The sequence below is a fragment of the Lissotriton helveticus genome, chromosome 8 (assembly GCF_964261635.1).
Source record: "Lissotriton helveticus chromosome 8, aLisHel1.1, whole genome shotgun sequence".
NCBI lineage: Eukaryota > Metazoa > Chordata > Amphibia > Caudata > Salamandridae > Lissotriton > Lissotriton helveticus.
The window spans coordinates 1,658,946,276-1,658,964,195 of record NC_136069.1 but is presented as its reverse complement, the minus strand read 5'-3'; the positions used below and the strand labels follow the sequence as shown (position 1 = coordinate 1,658,964,195).

General features: G+C 47.1%; 1 protein-coding gene across 2 annotated transcripts in view; it reads right to left on the bottom strand.

Moving 5' to 3' along the window:
• Nucleotides 1–17,920, bottom strand: part of DNHD1 (dynein heavy chain domain 1) — a 659,975-nt gene that overhangs the window by 228,910 nt on the left and 413,145 nt on the right. For both annotated transcript variants that reach the window (XM_078658741.1, XM_078658742.1), the window contains exon 28: nt 7,207–7,309. In XM_078658741.1, the coding sequence (XP_078514867.1) occupies nt 7,207–7,309 (103 nt within the window). The remainder of the gene's footprint in view (nt 1–7,206; nt 7,310–17,920) is intronic.

Genomic DNA, 17,920 nt, shown 5'->3' with positions numbered 1-17,920 from the left:
GGAGAGGCCCCTCCTGCCCCGGCCGGCTTCCTCCCCTCCCCGGCGGGTTCCTCAGCAGCCGCACCCGACCCTCCCCAAACCGCAGAGGCGCCGGACAAGGTCCCACAGGAAGACTGGCTGTCATGGGGAGACATCCCACTCTCCGGGAGCGACGTCCCAGCACCCTCCATCTCGAGCCTCGGTCTGAGGTTCCAACACTACCAGCTCGACCACCTCACTGATTGACTTGAGTAACCGCCCGGGTCTCTCGAACAATTTGTGCCACGCCATTTCCGACTCTGATCTGTCTAGCAGTCCAATGATCCGAGAAACCGGAGAATCCGAGGTCACCTGACTGATGACGCACATCGAGAGCGCATTTTCATAACCCTCGGAGGCGCCCTAAAGGCGATGGTCTTCGAGCTCCTCTCGATGGGGGTGATCTGCTCTCCTCAAAACCAACGGTTTCAAGAACTACTCCCTCCTTCACTCCCTGGACTCAATTTGCATTCCTTGTTGTTTATCTGTCCAAGGTGTATTTGCAGCTGTTCATGATTCTCTTATCCGATCACATGGAGGGTGGGGGGGATACATCTCTGCCACACTTATGTTCCGCTAATGGTTTTAGCTTAGCGACCAGTCTCATTGTAGCTACCTTGTTTTCCTTTTCAGGGCGACAGATGCTTCATGTTCGGAAGTGTAGGGTGGGGGGAGACCGTTGTCTCTAGTTCGTTTGTGTTTTTAGCCGCCCACGGGCCGCTGTTCTCTGTTCCTTTTGGTAGTCAAACATGCATGCACGCCACCAGTGACGACACATGGCTCACCTTGGTGCACATCTCTTGCCCAGAAGCTCTGACTAAAGGAATATGTTCACGCTGGGACCAGACACTGCCTGCGCTCACACCTCCTTTTCCCTGTACCACTCACCACGATGGCATCCACCTTACCTAGGCCCCTCCACGTTCTTTCGTGGAATGTAAACGGCCTACTAGACCATATAAAATGCACTGTTGTCCTTCAAGCGCCCACCAGCACGCACCAGATATCGTGTTCCTGCAGGAAACGCACCTTCTGGGCTCACAATGTAATTTCCTCGCCCGGTAGGGTTTCGACAGGGTCTGGCACTCTGGGTTCACGTGGCCATTCTACTCCGGAAAGGGCTGCCCTTCACCCTGACACAAGCTGACACATACACACAAGGCCGCTATGTGGCCCTGACGGGTAGGATTGAGGGACACCCCATTAATCTCCTATGCACATACACTCCTCCTGCCAACATGGCCCCTGCCCTCTGCTGCCTCACACAGGTGCTTTCCTCCTTTCCGCAAGACGTGACTGTGATAGGATGTGACTTCAACGCCATCCTACAGCCCTCACGTGACACGACAGGTACCCTGTCGGCGGCTCGCCTTGCCTCTGCAAAACGCCTATCTGACTGGTCCTCGGCCCTGGGTCTCTGCGATGCCTGGAGGGTGTGGAATACCCGTAAAGTCCAGTATACCCACACTCCGGCCGCTCACTGCACCCACTCTCGTATCGACCTGTTCCTACTATCTGCCGTGGACTGTCAACTGATGTCCGGGTCCACAGTCTTACCCAGGGGCATCTCAGACCACTCCCCAGTCTCCCTTCATCTCAGACACCCCCCTGGAGGTGCCCGCACGGTATGGTGAATGAACGCCTTGTTCCTGCAAGATGCAGATTTCACGGAGTCCCTCGGGCAGGAACTGCAGCAATACTTTGATGAATGAGGGCTCGGTCCCCTCGCCGGGCATGCTGTGGGAGGCCAGCAAGGCCGTGATGCGCGGGGTGGCTAGGGGTCTGGTAGATGCGAAACACCTGGAACGAACCGCCCGACTCACGCAGCTGGAGGCACAGGCGGCGCAGCTAGAGGATGCCCAGGCCACCAATGATAGCGTTGACACCGCCCGACAGCTTACACTGATCCGAGAATAAATATGTCAGATCTCGCTGGAGTCCGCAAAAATGCTTTGCCGCTCATCGGTTGCGCGTGTGTATGGCTGGGGTGATAAAAATGGCAAACTTCTCCACAATCTGGTGTCCTACCCTAAAGCCAATCGCATTATTCCTGAGATTTGGGATGGAACCGGAGCCCATCACACTACCTCCCAAGGCATTGCCCAGACGTTCGCAGGCTACTACGCAGCCCTCTACGCAGCTCACCCTCCCCAGACCTCGTTCGCAGCTTTGCTGACCGAGACCGGGACTCAGCTGCCATGCCTCTCCCAGTCGGACTCCGACTCCTTAGACCGGCCTTTCACCCCAGAAGAGATACACAGGGCTATCTCACTGTTGAGCTCCGGCAAAAACGCCCGGGCGCGATGACTACCCCCAAGAATACTGTGCGACCTACCGAGACACGTTGGTCCCGCACATACAAGACCTGTTTAAGCACGTAGTCGAAGTGGGGTCCTTCCCTCCAGAGACTGATGTGGCCACTATTGTAGTCCTCCCGAAGACGTAGCCACCTTCTCTCCTATGTACGGACTACCCCCCATCTCCCTTATCAATACGGAAGTAAAACTCTTCGCCACCATGGTGGCCCAACGGCTACGCCCCCACTTACAAAAATTAGTGCACCCCGATCAATGTGATTTCATGCCTGCCCGGGGGACCCGGCATTGCATACGTCGTCTCCACCTAGCCCTTGCACATCGCCACCTCCTCACCCCGTATTTGCCACTGCTTTTCATAGACTTTGAGAAGGCATTTGATACAGTGGATTGGGGCTACCTGGGGGACGTATTGGGAAGGATGGGCTTCGGCCAACCTTTCCTACGCCTCATCCGTGTCCCTTACTCTACCCCCAAGATGAGGTTCCTCATCAACGGCGCGGTTTCGGAGGCGTTCCCTATCTGGAGGGGCACCCGCCAGGGCTGCCTGCTCTCGCCGCTTCTATTTGCACAAGCAATGGAACCCCTGGCTTTCCTCATCCATCAAGACTCCCTCATTTGAGGCTGGGCCTGGGATCCACACCAGATTGACAAAATTGCCCTGTACGCCGATGACGTCCTCCTTTTCCTGGCGGACCCGGAGAGCTCTGGCCCATGTTGTCTAGAGGCCCTTTCGGCTTTTTAACGGGTATCTGGCCTCAGGCTCAACCCGGGGAAGTCTACCCTAGCTCCCTTGCACGCTTCCTGGGGGTGCTTCGACTGGCAAACAACCATCCCCCTGCGGAGGCAGTCCTTCAAGTACTTCGGGGTGGAGCGTGAACTTACACAAGCCTTGGGGTGGGAGGTCCGCCATGATCCGATACGCCTTATCCTGGGAGTGTTCAATGGCCTTGAAGGATCCCGGGCCGACAAGTGCTTTCTGGGCACGGCTGTGGCGGTGGCAAAGCGTTATATCACTGCACTCTGGTCCCAGTTTAAGCCGCCCACCATGAGGGGCTGGAGGCGGGGGGTGGATTGGTGCGGTACCCAAGAAGAGCCCCTCTTTGAGGCCCGCGGTTGCCCAGAACTCTTTGGCAAAATATGGGGCAAATGGTTTAATTTATCGCCATTGTGAAGGGTCCAAATGGTTGGGTATGTGGGGAGCAACGGGCCAGGGAAGGATTTCGCCCTTAAGTGTCGAATGAGTCTAAATCGTATTCCCCTTAATATTATGTATCTGTGTGACAGGTCTGATTGCTACCAATGTTTTCTGATCTGCAAACATTTTATAAACTTGATTAACGAAAAAAAAAACATTTTTGCAACCATTCACAAAGGGGAAGTTTTCCCTTGGGGACCTCTTCCTGTCTGCAACTGGATTACCACCTACTTGAAGTAGGCAGTAAACTGTGAATGTTTGGCAACCACATTTCGTTCGCAAAACATTCATAAATCCCCCATGACTCACTATTAGGAAGGGACGCCCTTGACACACCCCTTCCTAATACAGACTCGACAACCATATTTTGCAAGTCGGTAAAAGTTACCAACTCACAAAATACAGGTAGGACATGACAAAAGGCTTTTTAGTGGTCTCAAAAGGCCAGATTCTCAGTTTGGGACCACTAAAACCTTTTGCTCAAGTGGGCCAAGGTCCCTTCTTTCCATATTCCTATTATTATCCGTTATTCTTTCCAGTGGCAGCTTGACTTTTAGAGTGTTTCGGTATTGTCCTTCCAATTTTGTTTTGTCTCCATCAAGCCAAAACAAAAAGTAGAAAAAAATGTAAATTGAATATGTCAGCTTGGGGAAGCCTCTAGGCTCATCCAAACAGGCATGCATTCTGAGAAGTGCTGACTGGTAGAGCTGTGCTTGAGGGTTAGCAAACCAAGCAACGCTATCGGATGAGGCACTGGTCATCAGCCCTCTTTAGTGATGGAAGGTTCATTGTTACACTTAAAAGTGGAATTGACTGTATAGGGCCCCATCAAACCCTGCCCTGTCAATCACATAGTATGTAGCACACCAGGTCTCCAAAGACACCCGAAAACTGACCAGGAGCCTTGCAAGCAGTTCACGATGCATGAGCGCCTGAGGAAGTGATCCAGATGAATGCGCTTGAGTGGGACCCATACAAGCAGCCAGTGGATGTTGGGCACAGAAAGAATCTCTTGAATGCTGTGATGTCTGTGTGTAAGTGCAGGTGAATATGTGTTAGTGTGTGTACTGCATGTCTATGTGAGTATGTGTGTGTGTGTGTTGGTGCCAAACACTTACATATTTTAAGCAATTCTTGAGATTGAAGGGCCATTCATGACATGATGATGCCCACCTAGGGCAAAATGCTTGCCCTGGCATATTGATGACACTTCTTGGCATACAGGGGGCATACATGGCATCAAGTTGTTCATTCTAGCTAAAACACTGATATACTGCTTAAGTCTTGGCATATTTGGGGCGTTCATGGCATGATGGTGTGCACTCTTTCTCAAATGATGGCCCTGGCATGTCGATAGCAAGTCTTGGCATTTTGAGAGTAAGCATGTCATGATGGTGCCCATACGAAGTAAAACTTAGACGCAAGATTGATACAGTACTGGAGGATGTGAGGTCATTCCAAAGGTACTTTCTTTGCGGTCTCAGAGAGGGACAAGTGTATTCCCAGGCTGAGTCTCCATTACCCTTTCAGCGAGTCGCATACGTATAGCTGAAGGTAAAGTCTGATTAAAGGCCACATTTACTCCTCTGGACCTTACAACCATATGCTGGGTCTGGTGGCTCAGTGGACTAATGCATCGACTGTAGGGGTCTGTGTTTGACCTCATGGTCACAGGTTCCATACCGGCGGGGCCACTCAGCCTTTCTCCAATCTGAGGTCGATAAAATGAGTGCCATTGAGTTGGGTAACAACAAACATCTGTTATTCAGCGCCAATATACCCGCAGTGGTGAACCTGCGCTTTACAAATACATATGTTATGTTAGTTACACCATGGAAATGTAACCTAAAGTCCCCATCTCCATGATGGAAGATGTGCATCACTTGAAGTGCTTTCTCTCAAAGGTGTCAAAATAGAGTAGGAAACAAAGAGGCGCATGGAGAGTTCCCATCCTGCTACTGGGACATTAGGAACTAAGTGATACAAAAGGGGATGATGGACGGAGCGTTTGAGCAAATCAAACACTCACCCCCAGTCAACTGATCTGGGTTTAATCCATCACCATTCTTTAGCTCACTCGGCCACCCCAGTTCAGACATGGCCATATGCAAATCAGTCTGACCCTGTGCCTCATGGGAACAGTCCAGCCCGAGCTGCCAAGCCATGTCCTCCCTAGACCGGAAACAAGCATCCTGGGACCGGTTTCGGATTCATAATCCTCAACAGCCAGGCTATCTTGAATCCAGTGGCCAAGTGAGCAAGGGACTCACGTCTGAGCAAACCCTGCCAACTTAGGGCGAACAAAGCGATACAAAAGGCTATGAAACTAAGGAACTAAGCCAGGATGTCCCAGTAACGCAGGTGCTGAAAGCCAGAAGCGCTGGATGCTGAATTACTTACTCATGAGACAGAGACATCCATGATTCACTTTTCGTATTCATTCCTGGAAGCAGGAGTTTACTGGTGAAGGTATAATCCACCCGCTTTCAGGCACCTCTTCCGCTATGTTTTGGAGTGCAACAACAGGCTGAGACTGCCAACTCCCTGTTGTGTTTGATGCATTAATAAAGAACCTGAAACCCTTGCTGACCTTCACACCTTGATTCAAGATGTGCAATTTACTGTCTTGATCCAGGTAACTTGGAGGGTCAACCTAAATCCACCCTTCTGCCGATGTCGGCGGTGCCTCGTTATGCAGCTAGACTGCTGTCGGGCTATGGGAAATCCTACCACATTAGTCCTTCACTGCTGCACTCACACTTGCTGTCTCTGCTGGCTTGGGCTCAGTTTAGGATTGAATGTTTCAGACACAAGGAGGTTAGTGCCAACACTTTGTCACCTTACTTGAGAACTGCAAAATGATGACAGTTGCAGAGGATTAGATGCGAAAGCAGCTAATACTTGAGATAGCCAGATTTTGCAAAGGTGATACATTGTATTGTTCTTGTGTTCCAGGTGTTCCAGTAGGAGTATGGATTTGCTCCCTATTGAGTAAAGGATATGGTGAGTTTCTTTCTTTTCATACACTCGTTTAGGTTATTGTGCATGTTTTCTTTTCTCAGTGTTTTATTTATGTATAACCAAAGAATGACTGTGTCCTGGCTGAAGCTCTTTTACCTTTGTAAATTGGATTTTGGAACATTTGTGTTTATATTTTACAGAGTTCTGATAAACGTGTGTGCCTGGCTCCCAGCTTCAGAACCATACATTTAAAAAAAGGAGGCATCTGTTATTGAAAAAGAGGTCATAGTTTCCACCAAGGCCAATATGGTTCGAACTGTGTTTGCAGGGTAGTAGTTTGCACCCTAAGTTTGCAGGGTGATAGCTTGCACTTTGTTTGCAGGGTGGTAGTTTGCACTGTGTTTGCAGGGTGGTAGTTTACACTGTGTTTGCAGGGTGATGGTGTGCATTGTGTTTGCAGGGTGATGGTGTGCACTGTGTTTGCAGGGTGATGGTGTGCACTGTGTTTGCAGCGTGTGCTACACAGACAGTTAATCATATAACTAATATTCCTAGACCTGGGGTAATAAAAAGGATGGGTGTGTACCACTTGAGGAGTTACATGCAACAACGAACTTGGCCAGCAAATCAAACACCACCAATATGTGAGTCTGCAAATTATCTGTCAGGTGGTGAAGCGCTCCTATCAGGGGGTAATGTTTGTATTGTTTGTACCTCAGCTGCCTTCTGCTGCTTTTCAGTGACTTCAGCAACTTCTGTCCTGTATCTCTCAACTTCGTCTTTGACTTCGTCTGTCCGGGATACAGCTTTCTTCATTCTGGTCAAGTAGAAAAGTGAAAGAGTCAGGATGAGCGCTCCATCTGTATCTCAGGATGCTGAACACTGAATGACAACCCATTGAATCACCACTTTATTAGGCCTAAAACACTATAACAGACTCAACCACCCTAAAAACCCTAGGAATGTATATGTTAAATCCCAAATGTAAGCCTTCGTGAGGCTTAATGTTCCATTAAGAGGTTTCCCTGTATAAGCCGCACGGCCCACCGATGATGGTGGCAGACCTTTCAGCCATGAGTGGAAGGCATTGCAATGGTGGCAGTAGTTGTGTTATGGCACTGGTGGTATTGCCATTGCCAGAAGTAACGCTGCTGGCTGCAGTAATGCTTTTAGCTCAGGTGTGAAAACCACCAGTGGCAGTACTAGCTGTGGCCTTGAAGACTAGAAGCAGGCAGTTCATCCATAGTGAGGCTATCGGACCGACAATATTACCCTCTATGCAAAGCGATTTGTATTGTATTGTATTGTAATTGCAGTTACGCTTACTACCCCTGGCGAGACATCAAAGTGCTTTTTCGGCGAGTAGCACGCTACTCCGGAACCCAGTGTTGAATTAATATAGTGAAATATAAAAGTAATTTAAGTGGTGTCAGTTATTTGGATTCAGGATAGCGGAGAGATAGAGGAGGGGGAAAAGGTTTGCATTTATATAGCACTTGTTACCCTTGATGGGGTGTTGAAAAGCTTTTTTTAGCGAGTAGCATGCTACTCCGTGTGCTCAATGTCTTCGTGCATCTGCTTTGGCAAGAAATAATACTGGGTACATTTTCCAGGAGTTTCTTGCTTCTTGGTGTAATTTCTTCCTACAGTTAAAGTCCAAGAACCGTCTGTACAATTGTACTCTACATAAAGTTATTCTATTTTTATAGTTAGCTCTCCAAGGGGTGAGTTGCACAGTCAATGATTATTCCAAGCTGAGTAGCTTTGGAAAGTATTGTATGACACTGTCATCAACCACAATAAACTCAGTATCCTGCCAGAGGCAATGCTTTTAAAAAGGATAGGTCTTTAGGTATCTTAACACTTTAATAATTTGCATAGGAGGCAAAAGGCACCAGCAAAGTCTGAGTCCAAGGTGTGGCCACAAGCATTAGGGTTCTACAATGCACAATATCGGTGAGGACCACGGAGGTGTATTACCTTTTACGGCTACCTTAGAAAGTCCTTAGGTCTCCATTATTGCAGAATGACAGTGCCTACAATCCCTGGCCAAGTGAACCAAGTTCCAGCCCTGATAAAATGTATCAAATCTTAGTTTGCCAGCGTCCCACAAGCAATGGGGAGCAATCTAGGCAGCTAACAATCTGCTGAATTGCCCCAAAAGTCAAAGATACAGTACAACCTACAGCCTAAGTGAACTGCGACCCTCTACGTCTCCTCCTCACCGTGACTTTCCCCATTCTATCTCTTTCTCTTCCCACATGCAACCGAGCTTGTACCCCAAATTTTTTTTAATGACAAACTTTATTGAATTTCTTGGCATGGTAAAACAGCCTGTGAGAGGACCTCACCCATCGCCATCCAATGGGGCACCGCATATCATCCCAGAGAACAATAAGACAGAACAGACCTACTATGGTACATAAACTACATATGATAAATCATAGAGTCACACACCCACCGGCAACACCGAATAGTCCTACCAGGTGCCCCAGATCTTCGCATATTTATGAGGACAGCCCCTTGCTCTGTAGATTGGCTCCCCCATCCTGCCCACCAGTACCTCGCCCTCTGCCCCTCCAGTACCCTGAACTTTAATTTCAACTGCAGTTTCCCCAAGGTTGGGTGAGGGGACGTTGTAGGTCTTATTTTGTGTTGGTGGTTGTCGGTTGGCAACACCGGCACTTCCTTCAGGAGACCAGTTTTTTTTTTTTGCTCGAGCACTATCCTGATCCACTCCTGGGCACCTATTTCTGGAGACTGTAATCTTTTCATTTGCTGTAGCACTATCCTGATCTGATCTGCGCCTGGGCCATAGCGCCTTTAGATGTGTTGCGCAGTATGCCGTAGGTTGTTGGCTTTATTCCATGTGTGCTTATTTGGCCAGGGTGCTGGCTCTTCTGTGCCACTTTAGGCATGTCTGCTCTGCTGACTGACTGCGAGCCCGGCCCTATGTACCCATGAGCTTTAAGTGGGAGCGGATACCACCTGGGTGTAGTTTTGGGAGGTGAGGGGGCAAAGCGCGGCTGATGCTTCAACCCAAGATACCTGGCTACCTCTCCAGCAGCTGTGTTATTGGCCTGCGGTGTTTATAAAGTCCACATTTGTAAAGCGCACAATCACCCGTAAGGGTCTCTAGGCGCTGGGGGCCGTCGGGAAGATTAAGCGAGCTATTGCCCAGAGTCACATGGTGCTGGGCTACCCTGCCGCCGGAGCCGGGGATCGAACCGTGGTCCCCAGATTCCAGCGTCAGTCGCCCTGGCCGCGGCGCCACACCTCTACCCTATACTGTGGGCACCGGCACTTATTTATTCATCCATTCATTTTCTATTCTTCAGCATATGAAATACTGGGGAGTTGCCAACTACAACCCCTAGGGTACACAGTATGTCAGGGACAATCTTGTGTCCTGCTGGTGAACAACGTATCAACAACATGAAGCACATCTAGTGGGCTTGCAGCTGCCATGTACACTGGAGGAAAACAAAGGTCCAGATGGAGCGAATCAACATTTCAGGATAACACAGTTGCCCACACCAGAGTGAGAATGCTCCCCCCAGGTCATTTGCACAGGAGCCATTCCATGCCCGCTATCTATCTGGAACACCTGCTTTAAAGTCCGTCAGCATTATGTTGTGGACCACTGCCTGCCCTTAAAAAATATTTTCCTAAGCATTCCCTAAGGGGAAGGGGTCCCCAGTGGTAGGGTTCCCTGGGGACCCCTTCCCATTTGCAAATGTTTTACCACCTACCTTAAGTAGGAGGTACATTGTGACTGTTTTGCAAGTGCAATTGCGGCCGTAAAAAAGTCCTACATAGTTTTCAGACTCACTATAAGAAAGGTATGCCCTTGAAATGCTGTTTCCTAATAGCGAGTCACAAATCCTAATTAGCAAGTTGCAAATAAATTGTGATTCACTAATTAGGCTTCTGTTTGAGGAAGCCGGTCAAAACGACGCTCATGGGGACCCCGTAGGATTGCTCTTATCACGTTGCGACCCTGTCACTCATACTCAATTGGGCTACCTGTGGCATCTTTGTCTGCTGTTTAACTATACGTGTCCCCTAATAAGGATATAGCATTCATATCCAGCTCATAGATGATTACTCCATTAGACTAATGATTACTCAAAGACTGACTACTGCCACTAATCGTCTTCAAGTTCAACTTTCGGAATTCAATCAACATTAGAAGAGGGTATTGACAGACCCCCAACTCAGAGCGTATAATCATCTCTAATTTATTGTACCCAACACGTGGATAGTCTCTTGAAATATAATTCATGTTGTAGGAGATATAGTTCCTTTTTTATTGATGGTACCGCCCGACAGAGATCGCATATACATCGCGCTGAAGAAGTCCTATAGCAGGACGAAACGATTCGGCTGTATTGTTCTTTCCACACAACAAGAAAATGGTATAAAGAACTTAAATTGAAGATCTCGGACTTTTGCTATCTATTGTTTTGTGAACACTAAAACGAGTCCTACTTTGAATCATTGTTTATGTGATGCACCTGTGCATTTTTGTTTCAGTTTGTACATGGCCCTTAGGTATTTTTGCATGTGCAAATGGGTCGCACATACTTATTCGTACATCCGGCCCCTAGACCACAGACAGTCCATCCACATCATTAGAAGTGACCCAAACATGAGACAATCAGCCCCCTGACAGAGGTTTCCACCTGCCAAATTTTCTAGCTCGTCCCAGTGTACAACTGATCAAGCTAGATTCTCATGAACAGGTAGGTGGGTGGGTCTCAGGAAAATCTAAGAAGACCCAAAATTACAGGTAAGTAACCTTTTTTCATTCACCAGCATTGGCTCTTTCATAGATGTGCATGCTTAATTTAAGATGAGCAAAGCAACACAGTAAGCAGTGGAAGGTGGGGAAACAGGCTCGGGAGCACCACTCGTGCCACTGCTACTTCCTTTCTTGTCTGAATATCCATGCAGTGAAGTCATATGCTGAACTTCTACCACCTGTACACAAATAAAGGTGTGGGGTCCTACTACTGATCAGCCTGGACCTCAATAATCGCAAAACAGAACAAATTGGCTGATCAGGATTATTAATAGCAAATTGTGCAACAACACAGTCAGACCGTACTGTGTAGCCAAGAGGTTGTATATTTCCAAACAAATGTATTGAGTTCTAAGAATAAATTTAAATTATTTCATCAAAACACATGACATCAAAGAGACATTCCATCAAAACAGTTAGTGCAAAAACATAGAAGAATATATACAATATATACAAAAATATTTACAAAAAAGGAAACATACACTTAAGGAAAATACTCAGAATTTTTGGTGACACCAACTACAATGCTTCAAAACAAATTAAATAGCACAATAATTGCAATGTGTACAATTGTTACAATTTACGAGTGAAACAAGCCAGTCCTTTGGTAACAAAACCAGTGAGCCAGGCGGATCTAGGATGGATTTGCCTGCCTGTCACACAACACCTGTGGGTAGCGATTTGTAAGAAATGGCAGAAAGGGCCCACATGAGTGGTCTGAATTTGTCCCTAACTGCACCCTTTGTTCTTGCCACAGGCTGGGGGTCAACGCGTTTCGAACCTTAATGAGTCTAGGTTCTCCTCAGGACGAGGACCGGGTATAAGTGTGCCTGAAAAGAAATTTGGGAAGGGTGTCAGCAACTGTATACATAGGATTTTAAAGAAAAAGAGAATACTCTCTGACTAGATACCCATAAGTAAAATGGTTTACCTTCTCGGCCGACACAGAGGCTGCGTGGGGAGAAGTAGGAAAAGTCACCAGAATATGTTTCTGCAAAAAGCAAGGGTGGAGGCTGTCAATACAGGGGTGTATACAGTTTACTGAGTGCAAGAACGGACTAGGTAAGGGTAAATCAAATACCTGGATGCAGTGTCAAGATGCCAGAATCCGAGGCGCCCTAGGCGAGATGTGTGATACATTGAAGACTCACATTCTCTTATTTTAAATTGAGGAAGGCTGCGGGACAAAACACACAGTGGAAGCATCAGGCTCTAGCGCAAGGGTGACCCTACATCGAGTCATTAGGGAAATACATCACAAGAAGAGCGTCTCCTACCTGCACCAAAAGTGTGCTCGTAAGGAGAAGAACGGGCCGCGAGGAATTCAAAGTGGCGGGACGGGAGTCAATCTGCCGCAACCAACTGTGAAAAAGCAGTGATCAAAGGATTATTTTTTGGACCAGTTAGCCATGCGGCGTCAAGAGATAGGGACAGCCTGGGGGCCATTTACTTGAGACCTTCAGTGGACGGAGTCAAAACTTGTTCGTGCCTGGAAAACAGATCACCGAGTGAACGCCACCCTCGTAGGGAAAGAAGTAAACGCCCGGGGGCGTAACGATGGAGAACGGACAAAGATATGTCCCCGGGGATCCTGGTATTCGTAGTCCCCTAATGGTAACAGGTGGATTACTGAGTGTCTTTGAAATTATGACGATTGGTGACAAGGTTCGCGTAAGCAGGGGTTATGTTTCCAAGACAGGATATTTCCTAAGAGCCCCTTTTTTCAACTAAGGATAAGAGGGACCATTATGATATGACCTTTCCGGGATGAGGACATTATGCCATAAAATGTTTGATGAGTCTTTACAGCGCGATCAATTGGGGTTTGATACTATACTTGTTCCATCTCCATACAGATGTATATGTCAAGTGACACTAGGGGCCACTGTTTACCTCCATGGCATGTACTTTGACTTAGAAGTAACACACATTCATATGAAGAATCTGTATTCTGTGTTTGAAACGTGTTAAGTTCCTCAAATGTTTATAGACTGTGATGTCTTGGTATACTGTCGTTCATCTAGGTTGTCATATGTGAGTAATAAGTAATGTCATTATGCATTCATGCCTTGTGAGTTATTGGGATTGGATGTTTGAAACGTTCTAAGCCCCTCCCAAATGTGTATGTACTGTCAGGTCCGGTCATACTGTTGTCTACAGAGGCACTCACTTTCGATTAAGATGTAACTCCAACACTCATGTTCTTCGAGTCAGTTGGCGTGTACGTTCTAAATGTCCACATATCACAAATACGTCCCTGCTACATCTGGGCATGGCCGTCTATTAATCATCTATGTACCGTGTCAAGAGCGACATCCCGGTACGGTAAGGGTTGCGCTTCCTCACTCCCTCCCCCTGTAGCCGGCACCTGTTACCATTAGGGGACTACGAATACCAGGATCCCCGGGGACATATCTTTGTCCGTTCTCCATCGTTACGCCCCCGGGCGTTTACTTCTTTCCCTACGAGGGTGGCGTTCACTCGGTGATCTGTTTTCCAGGCACGAACAAGTTTTGACTCCGTCCACTGAAGGTCTCAAGTAAGTGGCCCCCAGGCTGTCCCTATCTCTTGACGCCGCATGGCTAACTGGTCCAAAAAATAATCCTTTGATCACTGCTTTTTCACAGTTGGTTGCGGCAGATTGACTCCCGTCCCGCAACTTTGAATTCCTCGCGGCCCGTTCTTCTCCTTACGAGCACACTTTTGGTGCAGGTAGGAGACGCTCTTCTTGTGATGTATTTCCCTAATGACTCGATGTAGTGTCACCCTTGCGCTAGAGCCTGATGCTTCCACTGTGTGTTTTGTCCCGCAGCCTTCCCCAATTTAAAATAAGAGAATGTGAGTCTTCAATGTATCACACATCTCGCCTAGGGTGCCTCGGATTCTGGCATCATTGACACTGCATCCAGGTATTTGATTTACCCTTACCTAGTCCGTTCTTGCACTCAGTAAACTGTATACACCCCTGTATTGACAGCCTCCACCCTTGCTTTTTGCAGAAACATATTCTGGTGACTTTTCCTACTTCTTCCCACGCAGCCTCTGTGTCGGCCGAGAAGGTAAACGATTTTACTTATGGGTATCTAGTCAGAGAGTATTCTCTTTTTCTTTAAAATCCTATATATACAGTTGCTGACACCCTTCCCAAATTTCTTTTCAGGCACACTTTTACCCGGTCCTCGTCCTGAGGAGAACCTAGACTCATTAAGGTTCGAAACGCGTTGACCCCCAGCCTGTGGCAAGAACAAAGGGTGCAGTTAGGGACAAATTCAGACCACTCATGTGGGCCCTTTCTGCCATTTCTTACAAATCGCTACCCACAGGTGTTGTGTGACAGGCAGGCAAATCCATCCTAGATCCGCCTGGCTCACTGGTTTTGTTACCAAAGGACTGGCTTGTTTCACTCGTAAATTGTAAAAATTGTACACATTGCAATTATTGTGCTATTTAATTTGTTTTGAAGCATTGTAGTTGGTGTCACCAAAAATTCTGAGTATTTTCCTTAAGTGTATGTTTCCTTTTTTGTAAATATTTTTGTATATATTGTATATATTCTTCTATGTTTTTGCACTAACTGTTTTGATGGAATGTCTCTTTGATGTCATGTGTTTTGATGAAATAATTTAAATTTATTCTTAGAACTCAATAAATTTTTTGGGAAATATACAACCTCTTGGCTACACAGTACGGTCTGACTGTGTTGTTGCACAATTTGCTATTAATAATCCTGATCAGCCAATTTGTTCTGTTTTGCGATTATTGAGGTCCAGGCTGATCAGTAGTAGGACCCCACACCTTTATTTGTGTACAGTTTGGTTGAGCGGGCTCTTGCTCGCAAGGTGTCTCTGTTTTTTCGACTAAAAACTGTGGTCGATTACATGCATTAATTACCTTCAGGCTTCTCTGAAAATTTACTATGGCTGAAAAGGACACTCTATCTTTCAGTGAGGATCACATCCAAAAACTCCTCTCTGACTCTACCCTCTTTTCTTCTGTTAAACTCAGCAACACAGCAAAACAGCTCAATTTCAGTAACAAACTTATCAGACTTCGAAAAAAACATGTGAGAACTGAGCTTCATGGCCACTTTCTACTTGCGAACCTCCGAGCCGGGACTATTCCGTGGGGGCTCCAGATCAAGAACGTTCCCGTGATATTTAGGGATGATCCAGTCTATCGCAAAGGATTCAGTTTTATCAGTACTAAATGCAGCAGGGATCTGATGGTGCACACCGTAGAAAATGCCCAAAGGATTTTGAAAAAGAAGGAGGAGGAAATTGAGGAACAACTGCGAGCAATCAAAGATAACCATACTGAGAGTGAAGTGAAAGCTCTCCTTGAAAAGATCGACAAGGAGTTAGTCACCTTTAGAGACAATACCATCAATTTCAAAACTTCTAAATTTGAGAAGGATCAAAAGAACTTCAATATTGAGACAGTGTATCCATATCTTAAGGATGAGTTCTACTCAAAATCTGAGTCCACACGATACCTTAATACAAACCAGGGTAGATCAAAGAAACGGTTCACCACCTTTTCCGAGACATCATCTTCAGAGTCAATGGAAAATTCCGATGCAGGCGAGGGTCCATCCAACAGGAACCAACAGAACAGAAACACTCCCAAGAGGCCTTTTTTAGGGCAGGGCCAACAGCAAAAGCGGACAAGATTCAAACCCCAGTGGGAGATGACGACTCGCAAACAACACTACAAGTCGTAGAACCTTCCTCAATTATAAACATCTCTGGCAAAGTTTTATCACCAGCCGAAAAGGAAGTGTTGGAACTTGGTCTTTCCTTTGTCCCTGGGATCGCTATGGACTTCACAAGAATCAAAATGGAAGTAATGGAATTTTTCAGGAAAATTCGTCTTAGATGGTTTTTCCGAGACTCGCCGGACCAGGTATCCTGCGAAGCATCGGGTCTGAGGAACAAATCCACGTTCTGTCCCCCTAATCACAACATCTCTAAGAATATCCTCGCTTTCGAGCGTTCGGTCATGTCATCCCTGTACACTCTCGAGAAAAAACTCCCGTTTGTACTAGCTAACATCACGAAAAAACAAAAAGAGGCCATACACCAACTCAAGGACCAACAGGAAGCTATTATAAGACCAGCAGACAAGGGAGGAGCAGTGGTCCTGTGGTCCAAGGACCTCTACAGAACCGAAGGACGTAGCCATGTCTATAATCAGGAGTGGTACCGTCGTATCACACAAGACCCCACCGCACAGATACTGAATGAAGTCACGAAACTTGTCAACAATGCCAGAGAGTCAGAAATACTGGGACCCAGAGAATCTGAATATCTCGTGAAGAAGCACCCACGGACCCCGCATCTGTACTTTCTGCCGAAAGTACATAAAGACTCGAAAACACCCCCAGGCCGTCCTATTGTGTCCAGTTGTGATTCAGTTCTGGAGCCGATCTCACAATTCGTAGACATTTTCTTGAAACCCCTGGTGGTCCAAGTTCCATCATACCTCCGGGACACCATGGACTTCATTAATAAGGTGGAAGGACGCAAGTTTGATCCATCTTCCCAATTGTTTGTGACTATGGACGTCTGCTCTCTGTATACACAGATACCCCAACAAGATGGCCTAGACGTTATCGAACTATACCTGGAAAGCAGACCCCGTCCCCACAGAGTCCCCACCGATCTGATTGTTTATTTTGCCACATTGGCTCTAAAAAAGAACTTTTTCACATTTGAAGACGAGATGTTCTTACAGGTGAAAGGCTCAGCTATGGGCTGTCCGTTTGCGCCCGAAATGGCTATTCTTTACATGGGCCAATACGAGGAGAAATGTATTTATAACAACAACCCCTACAGAGAGCATATTGAGCAGTGGCTCAGATATATAGATGATGTCTGGTGCATCTGGAACGGCTCTACAGCCCTCCTTGAAGATTTTCACACATGGCTCAACAACAGAAGCCCGGACATCAAATTTAGTCTGAGCCACGATGCCAAATCTCTGCCCTTCCTGGACGTGGAGATTGCAGTTAGAAATGATGAACTCTCATGTACATTATACCAAAAGAAAACTGATAAGAACAATGCGCTCCACTACAAGAGCTATCACCCGAGGAGCTTGCGGGACAATCTCCCATACGGACAATTCCTCCGGGTGAGGCGGAATTGCTCCTCAGTACAACAGTTTGAGCTCCATGGACAAGCACTCACGGCCAAATTACAGGAAAGGGGATACCCGCACAAGTTGTTCAAACACTCCATGAAAAGAGCCAGATGGACGCCCAGGGAACATCTCCTGGAGAAAAGATCGAGAACAGCTTCCCAAAGGATTGTGTGTGTATCCACCTTCGGACCCCACACCAGCCAATTGCAAAAGATCATTAGAAAGAGCTGGCATTTGGTCGAAGAAATTTTACCTGAGGCTGGAATACCCTTGTTTGCCCTCAAAAAGAACCGGAGTATAGGTCAGATGATCACTTCCACTAGGCCGCCGGCCAATAAAGACACCCAAAGTACCATCTTTGGTCCGATCCCGTCAAGGGACATCGCAAATGCGGGACGTGCACTGTGTGCCATATCACGATGGAAGGCTCGCTCTTCACTGATGGTAATAAATTCTGGCGCCACGAAGAACATACCAACTGCA